This window comes from Salmo salar, chromosome ssa13 (genome assembly GCF_905237065.1).
Source record: "Salmo salar chromosome ssa13, Ssal_v3.1, whole genome shotgun sequence".
NCBI lineage: Eukaryota > Metazoa > Chordata > Actinopteri > Salmoniformes > Salmonidae > Salmo > Salmo salar.
The window spans coordinates 11,054,480-11,071,071 of NC_059454.1; the positions used below are offsets into that span (position 1 = coordinate 11,054,480).

A 16,592-nucleotide genomic window follows, 5' to 3' on the forward strand; every position below is an offset into this window, starting at 1 on the left:
TCTGTTCAAAATGTGTTTGTATGTAGATTGTTTTGTAAAAGTCATGCTTGTTTGACTTCAAGCAGGTTGTTGAAAAACAGATAAAATCTCTTTCATATTGTCATTCATACAGTGAAAAATCTGACAGATTTTGTCTTTACTCTTACAAAAAATTGCAGATCATCATGTTAAATTTGATGTAGGCTAGAATGACAATATGATAACCACAATATGATTTTATTCATTCATTTTATTAAACACAACCTTTAAGTCATTGCACTTACAAGCATCTATAAGAAAATATCAAAAAGCATTTGGTTAAGAAATGCATTATTCATATGAAAACATATATCCTGTATTCAACATTCAATGTCTGTGCAGTCAATTGTTACCTCAATGCACAAATTATTCAGCCATGTTAGACAAATGATGACAATGGCCTACATAGAAAAAAACATGCAAGCAACAACAGCTAATTTTACTTGTGTAAAAATGTCACATCACATTATTCCCTTGTGTTGCCTACATATAGATATAGTATAGAGGATTGACAAACAAGTAGGCTACTCTCCGATAAAATAAATTAAGACCCTTACCACATAGGCAAAAATATTTTTCATAAGTGAATTATTCTAGATTATACTGTTGCACTCCAGTGCTTATTCAGTGAATTATAGTTTCAATGGTATATGGCAGAATATAAATGGCCTTTTCCAATATATGAACTGGGCATATACGTAGGAAATTCACAATAAAAAAGGCTACAATTTTGCTAGTTGTTTTTATTTCTGGCCACTCATATATTTAAATAAAGTATAATTCTGAAACCCATCATGGTCAGCCATGTCATGAATCACTGTAATTAATTTGTTAGGTCATCATTCATAAAGCTACAGCAAATGCCATATTTCATAAGGAACCATCTAAAAACATGTTTTTATCTGTAGGTTTGTCTGTAGGCTACTAGAAGTATGAGAGGATGCTATGTATCTGCCTGGATCTTTCTGTCTGGCTCAAGGCTGTTGCTGGTACTGGCTCTCTGTTGCGGTGTAGAAATCCTCCAGGACACTCTGAAGATACTCAAAGGTTGGACGGTCCTCAGGCTTGTTCTTCCAGCACTCCAACATGACGTCATAGAGCTCCTGGGGACAGCTGTCGGTGCGCTGCATTCGGTAGCCTCTCTCCAGGGAGCGGATCACTTCTGGGTTCGTCATCCCTAGATGACAGAGCCAGCACAGAAGCACATCATTATAGGGCAAGAGGGTGAACTTTACACTTTATTCATTTCATTCATCATTCAATAAACATACAGTACAGCACAGTACAGCAGAGGGCATGTTCTCATGCAGGTCCTCAGACCTGGATATGGTGTGCGTCCATAGCTGATGATCTCAGTCAGTAGGATGCCAAAGGACCAGACGTCTGATTTGATGGTGAAGGAGCCGTAGTTGATTGCCTCTGGGGCCGTCCACTTGATGGGGAACTTTGCTCCTGTTAGGGAACAACAGTAGTGCTTTCTTACTGTACGTCTGCTGCACCCTGCTGTCACTGAAAAGATATTACAGCAGCTTGTCTCAACATAGTGTTTTCTATTCAAACCATGTCACTCATTCACACTTCCCTCTGACACAATGATATCTCTCCCTCTGATACAGTATCTCACAGTTCCTTGTTCCAACTCTGACTTCCCTCGTTCTCTAATTCTAATTCCAAACCACTGTACTCTACCGTACTATTATTGGTTAACTCAGCTGTCATGTCACAGTCAGTTGAATCCCCTTATGTGACACAGATACATATCCCCCAAGGGGATACTGCTAGATGCTGATCTTACCCTCCCTGGCTGTGTACTCATTGTCCTCAATGATTCGGGCGAGGCCAAAGTCAGCGATCTTGCACACCAGAGCCTTTGACACCAGTATGTTGGCGGCTCGCAGGTCCCGGTGGATATAGTTCCTCTGCTCAATGTAGGCCATACCTTCTGCAATCTATGGACAAAGACATGGTTGGATGTCCGCAGACAATAGGAAAGGCAGCACACCAGAAGCAGGAGCATGGGTGCTTCTATTAATTCATGTCCCAAGTGTTGTTATTGTGCAATATATCTATTGTTTTCAAGTATAGTTTCTAAAGCCTCCCTTTAGGTTCTGTTACGGGATAATAAAATAATCAGTCATTAAAACTTAAAATAATGATAGCTATAGTAATAACGATAAAGTACTTTCAATTTGTCAATTGTGTCATTTACGACCACTGATTACTCTGATACCAACTCAACTGGGACAATATTTCCCTTCCATACTGGGACCATCTGGGCCCATTTTAAACTTACAACCTCTCTCTCTCTCTCTCTCTCTCTCTCTCTCTCTCTCTCTCTCTCTCTCTCTCTCTCTCTCTCTCTCTCTCTCTCTCTCTCTCTCTCTCTCTCTCTCTCTCTCTCTCTCTCTCTCTCTCTCTCTCTCTCTCTCTCTCTCTCTCTCTCTCTCTCTCTCTCTCTCTCTCTCTCTCTCTCTCTCTCTCTCTCTCTCTCTCTCACTCTCTCACTCTCTCTCTCTCTCTCTCTCACTCTCTCACTCTCTCTCTCACTCTCACTCTCACTCTCACTCTCACTCTCACTCTCTCTCTCACTCTCTCACTCACTCCTTCGATTGTTCTTTATTTCTTCCTCTCTCTCACACATGTATATAGACACAAACTGACTGACATATTCAATCCAAATCGCTAAAGTTCAACGCTATAAAGCTATTGAAATTTAAAGGCAATGTTCCGGCATTCACGGAGACTGCATTCACGGTAAACACTGGATATATGTCAGCTCAATCTCAAATGACCTTTACATTTCTATCGCAACTAGATAAGCCTTATCTGTGTACCAATCTCAGTGGAATAAATGAACATAACTAAATCTATCATAGTAGATGTAAATCTGAACGGACCAATCTGTCTTCCTGTTCCCTTCTCTTTCAATGATCCTCTCTCTCTCTTTGGAATTCAACTCCTCATATTCCATTTCAATATCTTTCAATTTTGTTTTAGTCTCACACCTCACTTCACTTCATCTACATACAACAGATGGCATAAACATGCACATGCGTTCATAAGTTCTGCTTTTCTGTTCATAAGTTCCTCATTGCTTCTCGATATCTGTAGCAACAGGTGTACAAATAGAAATAATGTATGGTCAGGTTTCAAATTGAAATGTTGGCTAGTGTTGTGTCTAATACTGTCAAAATTATTTCACATCACAACATTGTAGAACAGCAAACATTGGCATGAAGAATTTGGTTTACAAACACATTCTGCCACACACCTTCTTCTGCCAAGCTAAAGACAGGATTTGAATATTGAAATGCTGCCCACAATAGGAAAAACATGTACTCTAGAACAAAGGCATGAAACAGAAGAGTATTCAAATGAGTGGCTTGATATTGTCAGTAACTGTGTATAACAAGACCAAAGCTCCCTCCCTTTTCTTTGGTTCTCGTTTCCCTTCTACCACAGTAGAAGACTGGAAGAATAGAAAACCATACAATTCGAGAAAAAAAATCCAGACTGACAGTTTAACTTTGACATAACTGAATCTCACCTGCGCTGAGAAATCGATGAGTTTGGGTAGCTGGACGCGGTTCCCTTCATCACTCTTCAAGAAGTCCAGCAAACTGCCTGAACACACACACACACGTGCACACACACGCGCACACACACACACAAGCGCAAGCACAAACACGCACAAACACAGAAATGCACACACACAAGCACAAACACAAGCACAAACACAGAAATGCACACACAAAAAACAGTCAGTGACAGAAATACACTGACGTGTGGTTATGTAAATGTGAGCCAAATGTCAAACTGTGGTGTACACAAACCCTTTTCCATGAACTCTGTGATGATGTAGATCGGTTCTTCTTTGGTAACCACAGCGTTCAGACGGACTAGCTTGTCGTGCTGCAGGGCCTTCATCAGGTTGGCCTCATCCAGGAAAGCCTCCACCGACATTGTACCAGGCTTCATGGTCTTCACTGCCACCTTGGTGTGCTTGTTGTATGTAGCTACAGCAAAAGACACAAAGACAAAACCACATTACCTATGTTACCTCAGTTCAATGCTCCACAAAGCAAGAATGTTTTCAGAATACATATACAACTCCCGAGTGGCAGTGGTCTAAGGCACTGCATCTCCGTGTAAGAGGTGTCACTACAGTCCCTGGTTTGTATCCAGGCTGCATCACATCCGGCTGTGATTGGGAGTCCCATAGGGCGGTACACAATTGGCCCAGCGTTGTCCCGGGTAGGCCGTCATTGTAAATAAGAATTTGTTCTTAACTGACTTGCCTAGTTAAATAAAGGTTAAAAAAACAACATAAAAACTCATACTGATCTCCCACTACTGGTCCAAACATAAATTTCTCAGAATTACAGAATAGAAGCTTTAAATGACATGAAGCTCACCCATCCAGACTTCTCCGAACTGGCCAGCCCCGAGCCTCCTGTCCAGTTTGAGGGACTCCCGAGGAATCTCCCAGGCATCCTTCTCCCAGGGCTTCTGGGGCTTGGGACTGAGGCAGGGGCTGGTCAAGGCCTGGCACAGACCGTCTCCCAACTCTGTAGTAAAAACATACACATCCAGTAAGACATTCACACACAAAGTTCTGAATCATACAGGACATGAAATACCATTAGCTGAATGTATCATTGAACTTTACATAACACACATGAATAAACCCATTGGAAGTCAGTACTGCTGGAGGTCAAATACACAATGTGTCCATATTCAGAACCGGCAGCCAGCAGAGGGGGCTGTTATTTCCAATATTCACTATCAACTATAGTAGCAGTTAACACTAGTGCCTTCATATTCAAGTCTGGACCTCAGAGCCAGTTTCACTCTTCTGCCTCTAATCGGAGACTGATTTAGACCTGGGACACCAGGTGGGTGCAAGTAATTATCATGTAGAACAGAAGACCAGCAGTACTCCGGACCTCGTAGGGCAGTGTTTATTCATCCTGGTCCTGGGGACCTCAAGGGGTGAACCTTTTGGAGGTTTTCCCTAGCATTACACACCTGATTCAAATAATCAAAGCTTGATGATTTGTTGATTATTTGAATCAGCTGTGTAGTGCTAGGGCAAAAACGAAAATGTGCACACCTTGGGGTCCCCAGGACCAGGATTTGGAAACACTGTCTTAGGTTAATAAGATTGAAATAGCCCTTCTCTAGTGTGTTGTGGAAGGCCGTGCTGTTGGCACTCACTCTTATAGTGGCTGACCAGTTCCTGCAGAGTGGTGAAGGTGATGCGTGGGGAGATGTAGAAGCCACCGTTGTCCAGCGTACGGATCTTGTAATGCTTGACTGTGTCTCCTGATTGGGAATCACTGTCCCTCACGGATAGGGAGTAACTGCCTATAGCAGGAAGGAGACACGGCTTGCTAAAGTCTAAAATTGCGCTTGTATAATGTGTATGTATACGAGCTTTTGAACTTGCTCACCCTTGGTGGTCTCACTGTCGCGGATCATAAACGATCCCATTTTGTTTCCTGATGCCAGCAGCTGCCTCTCTGCATCTTTCCTGCTCACTCCTTTAAAGAACCACCTGAAGGAGGGGAAAGTTAAATCAGACTGATTCCTTTGAGCAGCTCTACTCACAAACTACTCACACAGTACACTGGAGAACATTTTATGTGCCCCCAACCGATTGTGTTTTTTTGTTCGTTTATTTGCGTTGTTTTTTTAACTTATTTTGTACATAATTTTGCCGCTACCGTCTCTTATGACCGAAAATAACTTCTGGACATCAGTACTGCGATTACTCTCCACGGACTAACAGAATCCTTTTTTTCCTTTAACGAGTCTGACGAGGCCGACGCGAACGATATACTGCTTTCTCAGGAACAGGCCCAGATCCCCGTGATTTGTGTGAAGAGGAGGTGGAGAAAAAGGGTCCAGAGGGCGGGCTGCCTTCTGAGAATTGGTAGGCGACTGAATAAACCCCCACTTCCTTCCAATCTGCTAGCAAATGTGCAATCTTTGGACAATAAAATAGATGACCTACACGGAAGATTAAACTACCAACGGGACATTCAAAACTGTAATATCTTATGCTTCACTGAGACATGGCTGAACGACGACACTAACAACATACAGCTGGCTGGTTATACGCTGCACTGGCAGGATAGAACAGTGGGGTCTGGTAAGACAAGGGGCAGCGGACTCTGTCTTTTTGTAAATAACAGCTGGTGCATGATATCTAAGGAAATCTTGAGCTATTGCTCGCCTGAGGTAGAGTATCTCATGATACTCCATACTACCTACCTAGAGAGTTTTCATCTGTATTTTTCGTAACTCTTTACATACCACCGACAGTCAGAGGCTGGCACTAAGACAGCATTGAATGAGCTATATTCCACCAAAAGCAAACAAGAAAACGCTCACCCAGAGGCGGCGCTCCTAGTAGCCTGGGACTTTAATGCAGGGAAACTTAAATCTGTTTTACCTAATTTCTATCAGCATGTAAATGTGTAACCAGAGGAAAAAAACTCTAGACCACCTTTACTCCACGCACAGAGATGCATACAAAGCTCTCCCTCGCCCTCCATTTGGCAAATCTGACCATAATTCTATCCTCCCGATTCCTGCTTACAAGCAAAAATTAAAGCAGGAAGCACCAGTGACTAGATCAATAAAAAAGTGGTCAGATGCTAAGCTACAGGTCTGTTTTGCTAGCACAGGAATATGTTCCGGGATTCCTCTGATGGCATTGAGGAGTACACCACATCAGTCATTGGCTTCATCAATAAGTGCATAGATGACGTCGTATCCACAGTGACCGTACGTACATACCCCAACCAGAAGCCATGGATAACAGGAAACATCCGCACTAAAGGAGCGGGACACTAACCCGGAAGCTTATAAGAAATCCCGCTATGCCCTCTGACGAACCATCAAACAGGCAAAGCGTCAATACAGGACTAAGATCAAATCGTACTACACCGCTCTGACGCTCGTCAGATGTGGCAGGGCTTGCAAATCATTACAGACTACAAAGGGAAGCACAGCCGAGAGCTGCCCAGTGACACAAGCCTACCAGACGAGCTAAACTACTTCTATGCTCGCTTCGAGGCAAATAACACTGAAACATGCATGAGAGCACCAGCTGTTCTGGAAGACTGAGTGATCACGCTCTCCGCAGCCGATGTGAGTAAGACCTTTAAACAGGTCAACATTCACAAGGCCGCAGGGACAGACGGATAACCAGGACGTGTACTGCGAGCATGCGCTGACCAACTAGCAAGTGTCTTCACTGACATTTTCAACCTCTCCCTGTCCGAGTCTGTAATACCAAAATGTTTTAAGCAGACCACCATAGTGCCTGTGCCCATGAACACTAAGGTAATATGCCTAAATGACTACCGACCCGTAGCACTCACGTCTGTAGCCATGAAGTGCTTCGAAAGACTGGTCATGGCTCACATCAACACCTTTATCCCAGAAACCGCCCCAACAGATCCACAGATGATGCAATCTCTATTGCACGCCCTTTCCCACCTGGATAAAAGGAACACCTATGTGAAAATGTTATTAATTGACTACAGCTCAGAGTTCAACACAATATTGCCCTCAAAGCTCATCAATAAGCTTAGGACCCTGGGACTAAACACCTCCCTGTGCAACTGGATCCTGGACTTCCTGACGTGCCACCCCCAGTTGGTAAGGGTAGGTAACAACACATCCGCCACACTGATCCTCAACACAGGGGCCCCTCAGGTGTGCGTGCTCAGTACCCTCTTGTACTTCCTGTTCACTCATGACTGCACGGCCAGGCACAACTCCAACACCATCATCAAGTTTGCCGTTGACACAACAGTGGTAGGCCTGATCATCGACAACGACGAGACAGCCTATAGGCCGGAGGTCAGAGACCTGGCAGTGTGGTGCCAGGACAACAACCTCTCTCTCAGTGTGATCAAGACAAAGGAGATGAGTGTGGATTACAGGAAAAAGAGGACCGAACAGGCCCCCATTCTCATCGATGGGGCTGCAGTGGAGCAGGTTGAGAGCTTCAAGTTCCTTGGTGTCCAATTCACCAACAAACTAACATGGTCCAAGCACACCAAGACAGTTGTGAAGAGGGCACGACAAAACCTATTACCCCTCAGGAGACTGAAAAGTTTTGGCATGGGTCCTCAGATCCTCAAACGGTTCTACAGCTGCACCATCGAGAGCATCCTGACTGGTTGCATCACTGCCTGGTATGGCAACTGCTTGGCCTCTGACTGCAAGGCACTACAGAGGGTAGTGCGAATGGCCCAGTACATCACTGGGGCCAAGCTTCCTGCCTTCCAGGACCTCTATACCAGGCGGTGTCAGAGGAAGGCCATAAAAATTGTCAAAGACTCCAGCCACCCTAGTCATAGACTGTTCTCTCTGCTACCGCACGGCAAGCAGTACCGGAGCGCCAAGTCTAGGGCCAAGAGGCTTCTAAACAGCTTTTACCACCAAGCCATAAGACTCCTGAACACCTTGTCAAATGGCTACCCAGACTATTTGCGTTACCCCCCCTCTTTTACACCGCTACTACTCTCTGTTGTTATCATCTGCATAGTCACTTTAATAACTCTACCTACATGTACATATTACCTCAACTAACCGGTGCCACCACACATTGACTCTGTATATAGTCTCGCTATTGTTATTTTACTGCTGCTCTTTAATTACTTTTATTGCTTATTCTTAACCGTATTTTTTTTTCAACTGAATAGTTGGTTAAGGGGCTCGTAAGTAAGCATTTCACTGTAAGGTCTACACCTGCTGTATTCAGAGCATTGTGACTAATAAAGTTTGATTTAATTTGCTTGATTTGAACATACTTACTCTTCGGTTTCAAGGCTGTCTATGGCTACATAGTTACTGGGGATGAAGCCTTCCTGGCCTGTGCTGATTGACTGGGCTCTCCACCATTCTCCAGACCTACAGAAAGAGAGAGAGAGACGGACAGATGGACAGACAGACAGACAGACAGACAGACAGACAGACAGACAGACAGACAGACAGACAGACAGACAGACAGACAGACAGACAGACAGACAGACAGACAGACAGACAGACAGACAGACAGACAGACAGACAGACAGACAGACAGATTGTGAGAGGTGGGGGAATAGGTATTATAGGTATTGTGTACAGTGCTCTGTATGGGGTATGAATGCATCATGTTTATGTATAATTGTCAGAGACACTCACTCCTGTAAGATTTTAAGCTTGTCTCCCTTCTTGAAGCCCAGGTCTCCTTCATTTATACCCTCATAGTCATACAGTGCAATAGCAATGCTCTCAGGACCTGGAGGGGGAGGGGCAGATAATGTTAGCGTGTGTATGTGTGTGTGTGTATATAAAAATTAAAATAAATTAAATGCGTGCACACATATGACAAAGAGAGGCTTTGTGTTTGTGGGTGCCATCAAGTGCAATTTGTACATGTTTAAAATCAACAATAGGGCTTTGCCTAGGTCACTTCCTGTCTGGCTGCTTTTCTGGTATAGCAGTGGAGACATCATCTGCTGTCTCGTGTGGTGAAACACTGAGTGGGGGCTATCTCAACCTACACGCTCTCCCCTTTTTCACTTTCATATGTGGCCTCAGCCATAGTCGATAACTACATGACAGCAAACAGTTTGTCAGTTTACGTTGACAGTATGTAGTGTGCTGCTAGAAATACAGTGTGATAAGCTGAGCACTGATAGTTCCTACATCACAAATTCAAGTGAGCAACTGTAACTTTTCTGTGTCATACTCACCATCAGAGGGGACTGAAGGGCCAGTGGATATGGTTCTATTCTGTGAAAGACAGAAAGAGATTGAAGTCGAGGAGAACCATAGGAAATGTAGTATAGAAGCTGGGAGGAAGTGAACAAAACAGAGAAGAAAATGACTGGTCAAATGACAGATGAAGTAAAAGTGAGATGGACGGATAGAAAATAGGAATGTAAAAACAGAAAGAGAGACACCTTCCCCGAAAATATTCTAATAATTTTTTTAAAACAACATCCTTGCCTTTGTTGCACTAACGCTCACACTTGTCTTTTCTCACTAGCACTGACTTCTCTGAGAGCTGCTTTATTGAGGAAAACATTTCCTTACTATGACTGTGATATGTGGTTGTCCTCACCTAGCTATGGACGCATTAACTGCAAGTCACTCTGGATGAGAGGGACTGCAAATGACTGAAATGTACATGCAAATTCAATGTCTGTTCAAACAATGATCACAAAATGAATTTCTGCATTCATTGGATGTTACTTCCCCTTCCTCATTCAGCGCTTAGAGTCGCTTTACTGTAAACACACAGGAAGTATTGACCACCCCAGACACTCAAGGAAACCGACTTACAGATCAGTCGCTTACTGTGCATTTGGCAGCAGAGGAGAGTCTAGCAGTTATGCAAAGCAACAACTAGTTAGAACATGACTTATTTTGGTAATGCACCTCACATATCAATACTCTGTGCATAGTCATATTTTAGGGAGGCTAACACGTTACTTTTCACTATGTTGTCTCAGTGACAATGACAAATATAACTCATTAGAATTTCCCTTTCAATGACCATGTCCCCTACTGATCTTTTTTCGATTTCTCATCACCATCATCACCATCCCCACCATCATCACCACCATCATCACCATCATTACCATCAACATCATTATCATCACCACCATCATCACCATTATCATCATCATCACCACCATCACCACCATCACCACCATTATCATCATCATCACCATCATCATCATCACCACCATCACCACCATCATCATGATCATCATCATCACCACCATCACCACCATTATCATCATCATCACCCTCATCATCATCACCACCATCACCACCAATATCATCATCACCACCATTATCACCATCACCACCATTATCATCATCATCATCATCACCACCATCATCATCATCACCAGAATCATCGTCATCATCATCATAACCATCATCATCATCATCATAACCATCATCATCATCACCACCATTATCATCATCATCACCACCATTATCATCATCATCACCACCATTATCATCATCATCACCACCATTATCATCATCATCATAACCATCATCATCACGCCCAGGTTTTCACTCACAGCCTTGGTTCCAGTGGTGGGGTCTTTGACATAGTGGCCTGGCTGAGTCCGGCTCAGAGCGTCATCATTCACTCCTTTGCTGCTGGGATCCTGCTGCTCCTTGGACCCCACGCAGCCCATGGTGGAAGAACCTAACAATTTGTTATTTCAAAAAATATCAGTCAGAATACAATGTAATTTACTGTAAGCTACTGTTTGGGTTTAATTTCATTACATCTTAAGAGCAATGGTTTCCCACACAGGTCTACATGTTACACAGCTTTATGGAAGCAAAACAATTCTAGAAGTCTCCCTAATCACCAGAGCGACACCAAACTAGCGACACCCAGCCACGCCTTTGGGACAGCAGAGGTGGCAGGAAGAACTGTTTGTTTTTCAAATTAAACAATAACTTAGTAGCGTTGTAGGTGGAGTCATATGATCTGTGGGTGGAGTCAATATGGTCTGTGTAAAATATTTCAAAAAGGGCCATTAGAGAGAGGGGGAATTCTTCTGATTGAACAGAGATTTGTCTGTGTGAGAGAGACAGGACTGTCATTTTCTGGTTCATCTGTGTTAACAGAAACAGAGGAACTGGAGTATTCAAAGTGAGAGTAGGAGAGAGAGGCAGAGAGATTGAGAGATAGAGAGACCTTTAAGTTACAGTGGGAACAGACCTTCACCACAAAGTGAGTGTAACCGGTGTTGAAAGACTAGCTGCTGTAGTTAGTGGTGGGCGCTAGTAGCGTTTCAATCAGTTGACCTCAATCGCTCTAGGACCTTGAAGTAGCTTGAGGCTTTCATGGAACAATAGGTAACGATGCTAAGTGGGAGGCAGTTATTGATGTGTTCAGAGGGTTGCTGGTTCGATCCCAGGTTGGGGCAAGGAGAGGGATGGAAGCAACGCTGTTATATTAGCATGGATGAGTGGGTGTATGTCGTTGACACCTTATAGGAAAAATCTGGCATGAATTACTGCACTGTGACTAACTCAAAATTCTTCTTTTAAAACTGATGAGAGAAAGAAGTGATATTTATCAGAGACAGAGAGAGAGAGAGCGAGGAGAGAGAGAGAAAGCATCTGAGAGCTATTACTGTAACCTAACAGAAGAAAATGTGACTGAAGTCATCATAGAGGTTAGGTTCTCGTAGAGAGCTGATCTAGGATCATGTCTCCCCGTGTCCATATAATCATATTCAGTATGATCTAAAAGAGAAAACTGACCCTAGATCAGTGCTCTGAGACACTTTGTGAATATGGGCCCTGAACACATTTTACTGCACTCAGTCTTTTAGCATGTGGAGGAGTGCTGCTGGATTACAGCCATATATCTCATGACATAGTCATGGAGAATGTTTCACTTTAAACAGTTACGCAAAGCTACCAATTGGCTATTTCATCCGCCTCTCCTTTCCCTTGGTAGCTATTTCTCAGGGAGTTGGCTGTAAATGAGCACGTGTTCTTTAGTGAACTTAACTGGTAAAATAAAAATGGCTGTATCTATCTGCATACGACCAGTTGATCAAAAATAATGGTGTAAATATTCACTTCCCATTTCCATTTAAACGGTGTTCCTCTTCGCTTGATCTGTTAGCTTTTACAGGAGGATCAGTTCAAGTTTAACTTCCAGTAAACCTGTTTATGCTTACACAGTTTTCATTTCCATTAGTTCATAGGCAGATAACGCACACCCCAAAAACTGATTAGTGAAGATGCTGGAGGCAAAATGAAAACTGATTTCCTATACTCAAAAATGTTTCACTTACATAGTACACTCAAACACCACCCCCACCACAAAAAAATTAAATAATAAAACACAAGAATGTGTATGGTTATTGTGAATGGAAAAGGTTCCGTTTATCATTATGCTTCTCCATGCCACTTTTCCCAAATTACAGGTAGCCTATAGGAAGCCACAGCCCTGAATCTCAGGAGAAGACATTTAGTCTCAGACTCATATCGACCACTTCATCCTCCATTAATCTAATCAAGCCATGACACACATGGCATGCACTTCCTGTACAGAGGAAGTTAACTGGAGGTGAAGCCCAGACCATACACGCTTATCCTTGTCCTCTCCATCCATCTCTCCTGCAGTCTCTTGAACAAATCAGCCCCTAATACCACCTTCAACCATCCTCCTCAGGTCTCTGGGAGTGTCTGTCTGTCTGTCTGCATGTCTGTCCAACACAACATATTACCCACAGATGTAAATCTAGTGAGCTGTGGAAGCCCTGCGTCATGTGTGCCTCTGGCCCTAACTGCTATCATGGCATCTGATGCAGGGCAGGTGGCGGGCGGCAGAAACTGGGACTGGACACCATGTGAAAAGGAAAAACTGCACTGCTCCACCTCCCCTGCTCACCTCGCACGCACACACACTGCAATGCCATGTCCCCAAGCACCCTACACACAGGACGCTTTGCATTGGGAGGATTTGTCTCTGCAATTAGGAGAGTGGCGGTATGGCATGAGGTTCTCTGATAGGCTTCTCCAACATTAAGTATTGACTTCCTGTTTCCTGAAGTAGAAACTAGAGAAATACTTGACCTGATGAAACACTGATAGAACTATAGGAACTATCGTCAGCGTAAATGTGAGGAAATGTGAGGATTTCCAGCACAAGTTGATGCAATCATAATGTGCTATGAAGCAAATTGGGTCTTAAATATTGAGTAGATTGACTCATCAGATATCCATGCAAGATTAGCATTGATAAAAAATAGCAGGTTAATCAATTATTATGGTGTTTACTTGGTTTAAAAAATTTAAAAAAGCACCATTAATACACTCTTAGAAAAAAATATCCTAAAGTGGTTCTTCCGCTGTCCCCATAGGAGAACCCTTTGAGGAACCCTTTTTGGTTCCAAGTAAAACTGCTTTGTTTCCAGGTAGAACCCTTTCTGATTTTCATTTAGAACCTTTTACACAAAGGGTTCTACATGGAAACCAAAATAGTTCTACCTGGAACCAAAAATGTTTCTACCTGGAACCAAAAAGGGCACAGCCGAATAACCCTTTTCAAACCCCATTTTTTCTCAGATTGTGTTTTCCCTCAATAAATAGATTACAAGCCATGAATAGGTGTTGCACCTGTGAATACACAATGTGAATATTGTATGTGGTGTTGAATCAATTGGATAAGCAATAACTTTTGGTTCCTCTTTACATTAGCCTAGGCAAAAAAGAAGCGAGAGGGCTCAGCAAAATGGAAAAGAAATAGGCTACGTCTCAACATTTCTGAGCTAAAATGGACAGACAGTAAAGACATATATATATATATATATATATATATATTTTTTTTTATGAAGAAACAGTTAAAATACATTTCACCTTTACCACTATTCATGTGAACATTATAATTCTGTAGTTTCTCAACTATCATCAGTGTAGGGATTACATACATATACCAATAGCAAACACCGTAATATAGTCTACATAATAACACGGTCATAAATCCCTTTAATGCGCAATTTTCATAATACCACTGAATGACCCAGATGGGAACCGTTTAAGAAAACATCCATCTGTTCGTCCTCTCATTTTATTCTTTAAGAAATGCATATTGTCTCTGAATGTCAGTGAATAGGTAATACATATCCACCTTCGTGGCCTAGAAGAAAAAAAATGAGAGGGAATTACCTCGTTCCAACCAGCTGTATAATCCTTGGCCGCTATATGGCTATATGGTCTTCTAACCCTGAGTTGTTTGTATTCTTTAGAAAGCACTTTTTTTTAATTTTATTTGTATTTTATGTCCGCTCCTCCATCCCGACTCGTGATAACAATTCCGATAGAAAGTCCTGAAGGGTGCGTTTTAGTTGTATACGAGGAAGTTAGTGCGCCGGCTCGCATCTAAATGTAGATGAGGAACTTTCTCTCTGACTCTGTCACTGGCACTGTCACATCAATGAAGACACGGATATCTTTGAGGGCAGTTTTTCTTTTCTTTTTTTTAACTCTTCCGGAAAGTAGCGGAGTAAGTAAGCCTACAGATGGTCTGAATATGGACAGTTACAAATACACACAAATAAATTAAATTTCAAATATACTGTAGCCTATAGCTTATCTCTGTCTATGAAACTATTTTTGTGCTTTGAATTGGAAAAGTTGTCTTGATTGTTAAAGTGACTCTACATTTCGACAGCTTGTTTTGGTATATGCTGTAAGAAATCGCACATAACTGCTGTATTAATTCTCAATAACCTTAATCTTTGTAAACCAAAAAATGGGATATATATGCTGAAATGAGATCCCGAATGACATGTGGACAGCGTTTTATTAGCCTTTAGCCCTAGCAGCATGCTCAAATGGAGTCTCACAGACAACATCCCACAGTCATTGAGGGCATGGATGGAGCAGGGTGGTGTAGGCGCATCGGGCTAGGTCAGGACATTAAAAAAATCCTCTGGCTCTTGAACTAATCCTTAATCAAATGTCAGGATTAAAGACCAATGTCCTCTGAGCAACAGCTTGAAAAAGAGAGGGAAAAGGAGGGTCTTAGATGGTGCAAGGCTCTGGCGTCAGAAATGTATGAGTGAATGCTCATACTCATCTGATCATCTCCATCAACACTTCCTGCAGTCTCAATGCGCTCAGATCTGCTTCAACTCCCTGATCACACACCATCCCTTCCACTCCCTTCAATGTACTGATTTGTTGTTATTTATACAATAAAACAGCTTTATTAAACATCTTTTAGCTGACATGTATATAAAATACAACTAACCTTAACTAAACTAAATGTTGGGATTGCTAGGAGCCTGGACAGGTTTTTCTGCTTGAGTAAGTCTTGTCAATGTTTAAACGAAATCCCTTTCTAACCTGATAAAGACCTACACAACACTACTAACTGTTCTGGCTTCACTTTTATCTCATCTATCTTTCACTCAAATCAAATGTTATTTATCACAAGCGTCAAATACACCATGTGTAGACCTTACCGCGAAATTCTTACTTACAAGCCCTTAAACAACAATGCAGTTCAAGAAATAGAATTAATAAAATATTTACTAAATAAACGAAGGTAAAAAATCTAATAAAAAGTAACACAAAATAACAATAACAAGGCTGTCACGGATGTTGTAGGAATGAGCGGACCAAAGTGCACCATGTGTGTTGTTCCACATTTTATTTATACTGTTGTGCTAGTTATGGCTTTTTGGTTGTTTGCTTTGGCACCATTCGACACCCTGCATTATTACATTTATGCATGCAAGCACTCACTTACACTACTGATTACTGATCACACACACCATTGTTAATTACTTTATTTAATAAATATGTATTTTGATACTCCTTGTCTCCACGTTGTCTCCCTTTTGTTGCAAACTCAGAGCCGGTTCGTAACAGTAGCAGCAGTGTAAAAACAAGAGGGGAGGGCGGGGGGTGGGGCATTAGATTAATTATTCGGGTGGCCATTTGATTAATTGTTCAGCAGTCTTATGGTTTGGGGGTAGAAGCTGTTAAGGAGTCTTTGAACCCAGACT

At 42.3% G+C, this 16,592-nt stretch overlaps 1 protein-coding gene across 2 annotated transcripts; it reads right to left on the reverse strand.

Moving 5' to 3' along the window:
- Window positions 1-211: 211 nt before the first annotated feature.
- On the reverse strand, window positions 212-15,035 carry hck (hemopoietic cell kinase). 2 transcript variants are annotated; one of them, XM_014134422.2, is made up of 13 exons: window positions 14,746-15,035; window positions 11,124-11,254; window positions 9,777-9,816; window positions 9,223-9,319; window positions 8,854-8,949; window positions 5,472-5,575; window positions 5,236-5,385; window positions 4,434-4,586; window positions 3,852-4,034; window positions 3,566-3,642; window positions 1,814-1,967; window positions 1,339-1,470; window positions 212-1,195 (listed from the first exon to the last, which is right to left on the reverse strand). In XM_014134422.2, exons 2-13 carry the CDS (start codon window positions 11,241-11,243, stop codon window positions 993-995), a joined length of 1,509 nt encoding a protein of 502 aa, XP_013989897.1. In that variant the 5' UTR covers window positions 11,244-11,254; window positions 14,746-15,035; the 3' UTR covers window positions 212-992.
- Window positions 15,036-16,592: the final 1,557 nt, after the last annotated feature.